The 11,918-nt window shown below is 43.0% G+C and overlaps 1 protein-coding gene and 1 long non-coding RNA gene across 2 annotated transcripts in view; one reads left to right on the forward strand and one right to left on the reverse strand.

The window, feature by feature from the left end:
- PCSK1 (proprotein convertase subtilisin/kexin type 1) overlaps nucleotides 1-9,190 on the reverse strand; it is a 28,696-nt gene extending 19,506 nt beyond the window's left edge. The window contains exons 1-5 of the mRNA XM_071581255.1: nucleotides 8,864-9,190; nucleotides 7,346-7,450; nucleotides 3,844-3,954; nucleotides 1,465-1,611; nucleotides 957-1,033 (exon numbers count right to left, since the gene is read on the reverse strand). Coding sequence (XP_071437356.1) covers nucleotides 957-1,033; nucleotides 1,465-1,611; nucleotides 3,844-3,954; nucleotides 7,346-7,450; nucleotides 8,864-9,046 — 623 coding nt within the window. The 5' untranslated portion in view covers nucleotides 9,047-9,190. The remainder of the gene's footprint in view (nucleotides 1-956; nucleotides 1,034-1,464; nucleotides 1,612-3,843; nucleotides 3,955-7,345; nucleotides 7,451-8,863) is intronic.
- LOC139684877 (uncharacterized) lies at nucleotides 8,310-11,504 on the forward strand. Its single transcript, XR_011699988.1, has 3 exons — nucleotides 8,310-8,682; nucleotides 9,492-9,572; nucleotides 10,188-11,504. It is a non-coding gene; the product is annotated as an uncharacterized lncRNA (long non-coding RNA).
- Nucleotides 11,505-11,918: the final 414 nt, after the last annotated feature.

Consider the following 11,918-nt stretch of genomic DNA (forward strand, 5'->3'; position numbering starts at 1 on the left):
GGTTGTCTTGTGATCGAGCTTTTTGAAACTTCCTGTGTCATTACCTTCAGGACATTTAGGCCAAACCTGGTCTAAATAACTCCTCTATATGTCTCAGAAGAGACAGAAAGACTATCACAGGAGTGAATGTAACCTCCTCCAGTATCTTCCCATGTGTCATGCCCATACCAGGTCACCTGGGATTGCACGCACTGAAATGGAAGTGCAATGTTCCAAAAGAACTACTGCCAGAACTGGAAAAGTGTGTCCTTAACTGCAAAAGCTGACCTGAAGGGATGGGTTTATTGGCAGGTTCCTCTAAGACACAGTCTCTTCTAGGGGCTTTCATGGGAGATATTTTTGTTTGTAAATTCCCAGTGCGAAGTAGAGAACTGAAGTAAAAATCTGCTTAGGTAGGTAACATTCCAGAAACACAGGGCTCCACGAACAGATTGTTCCCTTCATCTTACAGAAACACATCAGTACCTTACACATATGAAGATACAAAGAAATCCAAGACATCACAGGGAGATCACAAGTATGAAGCTCTCCATTTTGGAATTTTATTCCAATATTTCTGTCAATGTTACATGACAATGTTTTTGCAAACTGCTGGAACACAGAAGGTTCTTTCTGCACGTGCAAGAACATTTCTTTACTATGAGGGTGGCCAAGCACTGGCACAGGTTGTTCAGGGAGGCTGTGGAGTCTCCCTCCTTGGAAATATTCAAAAGCCATCTGGATGTGGTCCTGGGCAACTGAGTCTGTATCTCCCTACTTGAGCAGGGTTAGGACCAGATGACCTTCAGAGGTCTCTTCCATGCTCAACAATCCTGTGATTCTCTTACATAAATTATTCCTCTTATTACATAATTACCACAGAAGACATACAGAGATATTTCTGCATTTGTATCTTCGAACACAAAAATTAGTATCATACTATTTTGTTCTCTTCACAAAACTGGGAAGCTACTCACTTGTTCTCGTTTGTTGGGTCATATCTAGGAAAGGGATCATGATCATTGTCGTTGAAATCATAACTTGCATTTGGGTCCTACATGTAAAAAAAGAAAAAAGAAATTCAGACAACTACAAAAGTGCATTTTTAGAATGTGTAACAAAGTGGGTACTAGGGTCTGTATTTATTTACTTGGTGTGCCTCACACTGGCAGCAATCAAGTGGGCATTAACAATTCCACGGTTTTTTCACGGACCTTTAATAATTCAGCATTAAACCACTGTACACAAACATGCCTGCAAACTAAATCCACTGAAGGAAAAGCAAACCAACAAAATACCCACCCCCCTACCACTGCTGAGTAACATTCCACTTCCTGTGACAGATCAGGTTCCAAATCATGCCTAAGGCAAATATTTCAGTCTCTGCACTGACTTACAGAACAGATAGTGAGATGGAGAAGACTGTCTGTATATCAAGTTTACAACTGGTTCATTTATTCCATACATTCAAGAGTTCAAACTTACATAGTTAGCATAGATGTCTGTGTGATTCCACTCCAAGCCATCATCTAGTACCGTGATGACAACTCCCTTGCCTGTAATCCCTTTTTGCCACACAGGAATGACATGAAGATCCAGTTTAGGCAGGGATGGAGTTATTCTTGTATCTTGCTGGGGGACAGAAGGCATTAAAATATGTCAACATTTTATGCATTTTTAATAAACAGTCAAATTTTAAAGACACTGTAAACTACCTCATCCTGAACTTACACATTTTGCTCAAATTTTTCAAAGATAAAGTAAAAATCACTTTCATCAAACACGTGTAGCACTGAAAGAGTTACACCACTACTTGGAGATCCCTGAAGCCCACCTCTGAAAAAAGAGCATCTTTTATTTATTGGAGGTAGGCAGTGGAAAGGTGGGAATGGTAGGGATGTACCGATGGACCTTGGAACGCTGAGTTAATAATCAGACCTGCTAATGTTTGTTCTTCCCATTTAATGAGAAGCCAAGGCAGCACCCACAGTACAGTGAGCTGGATTCCCTCCAAATATGTTTTATCCTTTGACATTAAAGTTAGACAGAGCAAAATAATTAATGGATAAAACAATTAAAGTAGTCGTTTGGTTGGGCGCAACTGTGTTGAATCACAACTTTCTGTTTACGACCCTCATTCCTGTTCCTGTGGTAAATCAGCTGGAAGTATGAATCATATATAGTCTTCTCTTCCACAGCAAGTTTTTTTTGAAGAGTAGCTCCTAAATGGGTCATTTTTCCTCTCTAACACTAAATGTGCAGCACATACATGTAGTTTAGAAAGCTTCCTTACAATCCTTGTAAAAGCACAGTTGCAAAAAGAAGAATTTTCTTTCTGTTTCTCTGTGCATAATTATGTTAGTTGATCTTAGGGGGTTTTATGTATTTGTTTACAAAGAAATGCTGAATGAAATATGAGGCTTAGAAAAAGAAATTCATTATGGGAATTACAGTTCTTTCACTTAATGCTATCTTTTCTGACTGCTGCCATTCAGGAAAATATTTGAGGTTCCATGTTTTGTTTTCTTGAATCCACCAAGTAATATTTTCTTCTGGAGATGTGCAAAGGTACACTGAACAGAGCTAAAATTGTTGCCATCAAATCATAAAAGTAAGGTAATACTAAGTTATTCACTACAAGACAAGAAACATATTTTGGAAGAAAATATTTAACACATTTATGCATTTAATCAGAAGAATTCAATGGGCTCTGCAAACAAGGGTAAGCACCATGTTTCTGTTTCTCATGTGGGAAAACTAGAAGAAAAGGAAGTGAAAACCATAAAAAAGATTGAAGAAGTAACTCTGTCTCCTGGAAAATAGCATATTGTTTGGGTTTTTTTTCCTCAAGACTGCTTTTATGAACTATATGTTCGTGGATTTGACTAATATAGACATCTCAGAAATGTCCTTTTTTTCTGGATACAGGCAAGGAAGTAAACAGATATACAGCTTCAAAGAAAACCTGGATTCTTACAGACAGATTTTTTTTTCTGTTGAAGTCTGCAGGAATCTTAATGGAAATATTTTATGCTATATGGTTTATAATTTACCTTTTCTAGTTCAAATGAAGGGAAGGAAAGACAAAGCATTATACAAGCAGCCTAGAGTATGGTCTGTTTCCTCTAAGCAGAACTGAAAAAGTGCAAAGTATTTCCAGCCACTCTGGCCACATTTATGCTTGACCTTTCTTCTTGATTTTTTATACCCACATATAATCCCATTCCTATTCTGAGTGAAAGCAATGAACTCTCGACTGAAGGTACAGCTAAAAGCACAATGGAAACACAGGCTCTTGAAAAAAAACATATAAAACATAAAAGATCAACTGTATTTCTGAGTTGTCACATGCAGACAGAAACTACAGACCTTGGCAAATTTATTTTGAACATGTGAGCTGTGGAGACCCTGTTACATATAAATTCTAGTCCAAGAGGCTTAAGGTGCTTGTCACATGCATTAGTATGATTTTGTTTTCATCTGGACTATGCATTCTGCACTACCAAGTCTAATGAAGGAATACAGAGGCAGCTTCAGACATTATAATGGACTTCTTAAACACCAACAGCAAATATTTTTAAATCAACCTAAATGTAGCTTTCAGCTGTTAAAATTTCTTGTATTAACCCCCATCCTAAACAGCAGCCTGCATTGTCTTTCAGAATCTTTGTACAAACACCACTTTGAAGAAAACAGAAGGATGCCTGAAAGTATTATGCACAGAGATCTCTCATTTTAATAGCTATGCTAATGGAAGGGACTCTTCTTTCACTCCCTTCAGTGCAATCACTCTATTACCAGCAAAATAATGCTGCACAAACAAAATCCACCATCCCCAGTTCCACAAATGCAACAATTTCTTACCAGATACCACTGCTGATTCCACATAGGGTCATTGAAAAGACTTTCTGCTGAGTCTCGCACAGTGGCACGTTTAGTTCGCTTCTTTTCATATTGCTGCTCTGCCCATGACACCTACAATCATTTGTATAAATATGACAAGTGAACCTCTTTAGTTTAGGACTTTATTAACCTAGAACATAAGTGTTTCCTTCACACAGAGAAATTTTGATGCCTAAAGCAAAATGAACAATGCTTGATACAGAGAGAAGGATTATTTAAACTGTAGCACAGCATGATTTGAGGAAGAGAGCTTGCTGAAATCATAATATTGCAGAATCAATTCACAGAAAATCATGAAGTACAAGTTAACAGTAAACTCCTGTGAGTGACACAATGCAGGCTTTTGTGTCAAATAAAACCATGTGGTACAACTACAAGGTCATCTAAGCAGTGGTGGTTACCAAACCAAGGAAAACCACAGCCGGCTTCTTTCCACTACTTACCTTTTGTTCACACCATTTCTATTGGGAGTTAAAAGGAAAGAAGAAAGATTACCTCTGGCTTTAATGTAGCAATCATAATGATGCTGTTACTCATAGAGCAGCTGGACCTTCAAGTCTCCTTCCACGTAGTGTTTTGAAGGGTGATCAATTAGGACCACATGAATATTGGACTAACTTCATTACTGGCATAATTCCACTTAAGGCAACCAAAAGCCAAAATGCTTCATCGTGTTTTGCTAAAGCAGCCATTGAATGAGTTGCACAGCACTTGTGCACAGATACAGCAACCTCTAAGCCACTTGGTTGTATTTCAAATGTGTATCCCACTTAACTCCCTTGAATGTAGTACTGAACCTAGTTCAAATCAAATCCTGACTGTGACACCTATCTCTGAGCTGTGTGCTCCTTTTGAAAATGCAAATAAAATGCTATTCATAGTTGGTACTTGTATGGTCACTCTGACACAGATAAGGTTGGTTCTTTTCATCCCAATTTTCAAACGAGCAAGGCAAACTCAGGCTCGGTAGACTGTCAGAACCCTGTGACAAGCCTCACATGGACGGTACCTTGGATCTAACATTGTGCTTTTAACCTCTGAATAGATTTCATTACTTTTATCTACTGTGATTGAACAGCTTTGTGATCTTTACATCTGTCACCATACATGAAACAATAATGACTCAGAAATTATAATGACAAAAAAAGTACTGATTAAAATACAAGTAAAGTACTGGTTAAAATACAATTTTCTAGTGAAAGCCTAATGAAAATTCACTATGAGAGCATAAATCCTTTAAAATGGTGGCTACACTAGGCATGTTTACTATTGTCTTTGCTATATATTTAGTTCTAAACGCCCTACAAACCTAAGTTAGTCATAGCAGAAGAATTACACCCATGCAATTGCCCTATTGATATCTAGAGCTATACATATTTGTGCACATTAGAGAAATTACTTTTATCTCCCTTTCCTGCCCACAGCAAAGCCTGACCTCTTCATCACCCAACAGTAATTAACAATTGACAACTTCCATGCTTGTTATTTTTTTCCACTGCGGACAAGTGCAGTGAGGAAATGAGCTGAAACTCCCAAGCACATGTGTCAGAGAAACAAGCCAAATGTTTGTCACCAGCAGCTGGGTGAGCTTCCAACCATCCATCTATGGCAAAAGCTGAAGGCCCTGTGCCAAATCTCCGGTCGCTCATACATAAAGCAGTAAAAACAATCTTAATGCAAGTCTGCTTGCAAGAAAGTAGATTTGGAAACTAGTGCAAATACTAGAAAAACTTAAGGAACCAGATAATTATATCCCTTCAGTGTATTCACAGCCTTTATCTGTTTTACAACAAGCACTATAGGAAGCAGATAAATATTCAGATTAGAGCCAAGTTTTATCACAGCTTTCACACTTAACATACCGTAAAATTCATGGAGGTGTTATACAAACAAAAAACAGGATTCCTCTTTCTTTCCCTTTTTAAAGGCTGAATTTAAATCTTTTTAAATAGACTGTTGTTGAACAAGAGCTCTTTAGAGCAAAGGTCTGTGTGTAACTACACAGCATTACATGATTGCTTTGTGTTTATACACTTATATAATGCATAATTACATCTCATTCATTCAGAGAGATAATTTGCATACTAGATGGTAAATGAAAGGGAAATTGGAGTAAATTTAGTAAATCACCTGCTGCTCTTTGAAGCCCTGTTTCTGGATCTACCTAAGCAAGTCTGCAATAATGTCAGGCAGCAATGTGAATAATACAATTGCTTCTATTCTGCTACAATTTTAGAATTTGATGTACTGAACACTGTCATTCTTCCCTGTGTAAGAGATGCATTCGACGTATTAAGTCCAAAAAAGAGAGTAACTGCAACCAAAACTCTGTTCCTGAACATTGGACTATGATGACAATGGACATCTGATCCTATGTATGGGAATAAATTAGAAGAGTAATTTACACTGAAGCTGCAGGTTTGAACATCTCTAAGTTAGAATTATTTGAAGTTTAACTGTTAGACCAATGATTAAGAGATAGATGGGATGGAATGATTTTGAATCACAACAGGCAAAACAAACGCCCTTTGCCACATATAGAATATTTCCTCCTGGTTGACATTTGAATCTAAAACCTCCAGACAGAAAATTACTCATTCTCAAATTACTTGTCTTTATATTCGTTGGCTTTCACAATGAGGTTACTTCATGCTTGGGACTGCTCATACTGCCACAAGGATTGCTGCAATAATGCTGATCACTAAATCAATTTTTGTTGTTCTGAAATTTGCTATAAAATAGTTTTTAAGAGAGGCTGACAGCATTCTGGTCTGCCCCTTCAGTTTGTCATGAATCCCAGCATGTTAACAAAGAGAAATGGTTCTCTTCTAAATAAAGTCAGGATAATGGGGAGTGTTCTTTACCAGTGGATCATAACCAATATCCCCAGCCTCCAGTGGGCCAGTTCTCTGGTTGCAGTGGGATCCAGTAACAACAGACTGCAAGTCTGGAACATGTGATGAGTTCTCTGACAAGGAGGCTTAGCTCGCCGCAGAAGCCAATCCAGCAAAACCTCAGCCCTTTTTTCCTTACTTTGTTTTTACTTAATATTCAGCTACTTTAAATCAAACCTAATTCACATGATAATTGCACAGACGTGGCCTAATTAAACTTAGTGCATCTATAGGTTTCTACTTTGCATCCAGCCCTGTAGTTCCTCATTAACATTTTCATCTGTGACACATCAACATCTGAAATGAAAGTGCTGCACATCTTAAATATTAATTTAGAAAGCTCTTGTAAAATATATGGTAAGGGAGAGTCAGATTCTGCCTGTTAATGACAGAATAGTTAAGTATTATTCAGAATGACCACAGCTGGCTGAATATATTAGACTTGCAAAATGAGGAAAGCCTGCCTGTTACCTCATTATGAAACCAGCAGTAAGGTGACAGAAGAGAGAGAAAAAAAAAGAAAAAAAAAGGAAAAAAGAAGAAAAAAATGAAAAAAATGTAACACTCACCCGCTCATCATCAGAAAGTCTCTTAGTGATATGAATGGCACTTCTTCGGGACCTTCTGGGATGGTTTTTATGTCTGAATAGGTAGTGGTTTTTGAGTGATCCAATCTGTAAGACACAAGCATACTTTAACCATCCTCACCATACCGAAGAACAACAATTGGAACCTGAATTCATTCAGCTCAAAAGACAGAAGAGCAAGAAACTCACCTTTAGATATTTTAATATGAACTTGAAAACATGGTTCAAGTAACAAGTGCTTATCCCAGTGAGGAAGAAACCGGCAGAACATTTTCATTTAGGCTTATCAAGTGCAGTCATGCCTCCTACAGTACTCGCCATCACCTCTAGTAGTGCCCACTGCACTCCTGGACACACCTTGACGTGGCCACACTTGAAAGCGCCTGTTGTACCTATGGTCACATCCAGGTTTTAACTGCTCTTCCTGGGGTTCAGCAGGACAGGTGCAAAAAGCTCTGCGAGGCTTCAGGTACCTCACCATGGAACTGGTTAGTACGGGCACCCACTTTAAAGGCATTTTCACTTGCACACTATCCGGTCACCGGGAGCGCTGGGGTGCACTCCCGCTGGCTTTAAACACTTCCTTCCCTACGGACAGGGGTGGCAGCCACCGACCATAAAGGCAGAACGGAGGTGGGGTCACACCGACAGGTTTCAGAGTCCGCAGAACACGACCGTGCCCGGCCGCGGGGCTGGGCAGGCGGCGGGAGGGGGCTGCCCATGGACAGTGCTCGGATGGGAGCAGACCCTCACCTCGGGCACCCTCCCCGGCCACGGCAGCTCCCGGCGGACGGACGCGGGCGGGCGGAGCGGGGTCCCGGCGTTGGCGGTCGCGGTGCCCGGCACAGGACTTTCGTCGGGAGATGAGACAAGGCTGTTCCCTCACGGCGGTTACTCATCCCTGACAGCGCTGACGTCACGGCATCCCAAAAAAGCGCCCGAGGAATGGCTGGAGAGAAGCTCCGCGATGCCAATGGAGCCGCGGGGGTGGAGGCGGAGCGGGGCCGGAGCGTGCCCTCCTCCTGCCCGGACTGCTGGGGGAGAGCCGGGGAGCCCTGAGACCCTCTGGGTCAGCGAGGTGCCTGGCCGGCCTCCTCAAGAAGAGCGGGGTGCCCTGCCTGACTCTGTCCGTTCTCCTCAGGCAGAGCCAGGTGCCCTGCCCTTCAAGGAAAGCTGGACCGAGAGAGAGCCCGAGCCTGCCCCGTCCTTTCAAGGAGCGCGGGAGGTCCCTGCCTGGCCTCTGCTTGGTTCCCTGAGGAAGAGCCGAATTGCCCTGCCCCGAATCCCTTCTGGAAACGCCGTCCCCGCCCAGGCGCCAGGTGCGGACCCAGACCCAGACCCGGGCCCGGGGTGCTGCGCTGGGGGAGAGGGCGCTGCAAACTCCCCGGAGCCCCGCGGGCGACAGCCGGGCACAAGTTTGAGGGAGGGGGAAGGGAAGGGAATGAGCCCAGCGATATGGGAAGGAGCCCAGCGGCGAAGCTGCCCCCCGCCCCGCCGTACCTGCCCCACGAGGTCGTAGTCCAGCTCCTCCGCGATGGCTCTGGCAGCGTCGGGGCCGGCCGGGATCTCCGCCGCCCACTCGTTGAGGAAGAGCCTCTCGGCGCTGCCTCCTCGGGGCAGGCTCCAGGCTGCCAAAAGCACCGCCAGGGCCGCGCACCGGCCGGCCCAGCACCGCCCGGCCATGGCCGCGGGGCGCGGGAGTGATGCGGACGGGCGGGATGCGGGCGGGATGCGGCGCAGCGTTGCTACGCGATAGCGGGGAGCCGATCCCTGCCTGCCTGCTTGCCTGCCTGCCGGGGCGGCTGCCCGAGGCTCACAGACCCTCCGGAGCCGGAATGGAAATGAGTGTTTACACGTCAAAACGACGACAGCCATCCTGACGTCAAGTGTACCTGGCCCCCGAGCCGGGGGGGTGATTCCCGGGGGGAAGGGGGTGGTGGTGGTGCGGAAACGAGCAGGAGGGGGTGGGATGGGCGGAGGCGAAGCCCGGCGGGTCTCGGGGGCCGGGGGGAATGGAGGGGGCGGCGGCGGGACGGGCGGGTGCGGGGCTCTGCTCCTCGCGGGTAGGGGGGCGGCTCCCCGAACGCTGGGGCACGGTGCCAGTGTAGGATCGTTTCCATTATTTTAGGCAATCGGTAAGATCGACCCCGAGGAGAACGGGAGGCAGAAGTGCGGACCCCGCCCGCCCCTCGCACCCATCCCGTCGCCGGTGGGTGTTCTCGCCCCAGCCCCGCGTCCCTTCTCGCGTCGGTGCGAGGGCAGTGCGGGAGGATACAGCATTTTTCATTTAATTAAGTTGATAACCCGGGACACACCGGGCGGCACAGCTTGATTAACATGCATCGTCCCCTGACACTTCCAACACACCACAGATGTGCTGCATTAATGGGCACCACTGCCACCCTGGTGATGTAGCAAATATAGTTACCCTAAAGTAAAGTTACCCATTTTGTACAATTTCTCATTTAAAAATAATTTCAAATTATATCTTGTTTTTTCCCATCACATCTAGTGGTCTGCACGTTGCGTTTTCTCAGCAAATAGTTCAATTTCTTAAGCATATTGCCATTTGCATGTGCTTCTTCAGTTTTATTTAACCTTTCATCTACCATTTCATTGTCCATCTCTGCATGTTAGAATATGCCTCTAAAAGTTTCCTAATGTTCTTTAAATGTTTTCTCTTTTGCCCTCTGAAAATGAACCTTTTAGCAGCTTCAATTTATAGCTCACTGTATTTCATTGCTTGATTCTTCCAACTTTAAAACTAAATATTAATAAGCTGCTTTTAGATTTGTGCTTCAATACTACTTTCCTTCTATTACAGCGTGACAGATATACCTGCCCTACTCCTCACGGACTTCTAAAATGGGAGGATTACCAAAACCATAAATGCAAAACAATGAGGAGAGGAAAATACTCTACAAGTTCAATGTTTCAGTGTCTGACATCTCAGCCTCAGACATCACTGTGCGGGATGGGTCTGGTTCTGAGCATCTCCAGGGCCCTTAGGGATGTGTTCCCATAGGGACAGAGGGATTGTAACTACTGTTGCTGCTGAGTAGGAGCCCAGAATAATAGGAATCTGAATAGATCTATAAGGGGAAAAAGGAGGAGTGTGTAATAAACACAAACAGAATATCAATAAATATTGATACAGAATTGAACACTGATAAAATGACACTAGAGCAACATCCTGGTTTCCACCCACACTCACTGTCTGCAACGTGGTAAAACAACAGATCAAGGTTTGTCAAAGCCAAGCCAGAAAACAGGGCATGTGGTTTCTCTTAATTTTAATTTATTTCATTCTCTGGATGATTTTCTCAGTGTTCAATGCCAAAAATGTATCTTCTTTACTTTCCTGGACAAATGCCTTAAAGATCCCTCTGTTCCATTCTTAGCGTTGTTTCTGAGGCTTTTTTAAAATGTGGTCTTGTCACCAAGGCATTTCTGGTTTCATGAGGGTTTTTCCTGTGAAGTTTTACCACTGCTGTTCTACTCAAAACACAAGGGGATTTTACTTCTCATTTCTAATCACTGAGACTGCTACTTGGATTGACTTTTACATTTTGTATTAAGGAACTGTGCAGAAACATTATCTCCATACAGAAATTGAATGAGAGCCACATGTATGTATAATGACAACTTATTTCTTCAAGTCCTTAAGTAAAGGCTAGAACATCTACGTCCCTAGGATTGTTTTGAAAGTCCAGGTACTCTTTTCTAAATGATTAATTCACTCATATGTGTTTGGTCATTGAGATACCCTTCTGTGCAGGACAATGGGCTGTGTACAGAGTTCTGAACTGTGCTAGAGAAGGAGCTCTGTGCTCCATGGACTTGGGTATCCCATCCATTCATGAAAGATGCTGCCCAACCCACTACATTCCCATCTAATAACAGCACAATAAAAAGGAACAGCTTGCTCAGCAGCATCAGGTGGAGTCAAAGATAATTTTTTCATGCTTCATAAACAATTTAGGTTTGTTGCTTATCAGTAAAGATTTATTTAGCCCCTACTGCACCCAGTGGTATTCTGCCTGAGTGTAAAATCAGAAACAAACATGAGACCAATTATAAAAATAATATTTCTCCTTTTTAACTTCAGTTTAACATGATATTCAAGATAGATGTGCTTCTATGGGGACCCAAATTCTGCTAAGCACCTCTTTGTATCTTGTGCAGAACTGCTGGTAAAGCAACTCTTGAGGTTTTTTCACTGTGTGGTAGCTCAGTGGGAATCATTGCATTTCCCAAGCTGTAATGCCTCCTTGTAGACCAAGTGCAAAATGTTCCCTTCCATGTATTGATATCCTTCAATACAGCATGTAATACTGACGATGAAATCCTAACTCACAAAGGCTACGAGTTTAACTGAGTGAACTTTTCCTCCTTATTGTCAAAAGGCATGTAAAGGTTTCAGGCTATGGGTGTGTTTTTGTACCTGAATATCTGGTCCTTCAAAGACTTGTCCATGAAAATGGGAGACAGACTGGTTTTGAAAAGCCAAGCTCTTACATACAACACCCTACTTCCTTGCTCGTTAATAGAGACA

This window comes from Pithys albifrons, chromosome Z (genome assembly GCF_047495875.1).
Source record: "Pithys albifrons albifrons isolate INPA30051 chromosome Z, PitAlb_v1, whole genome shotgun sequence".
NCBI lineage: Eukaryota > Metazoa > Chordata > Aves > Passeriformes > Thamnophilidae > Pithys > Pithys albifrons.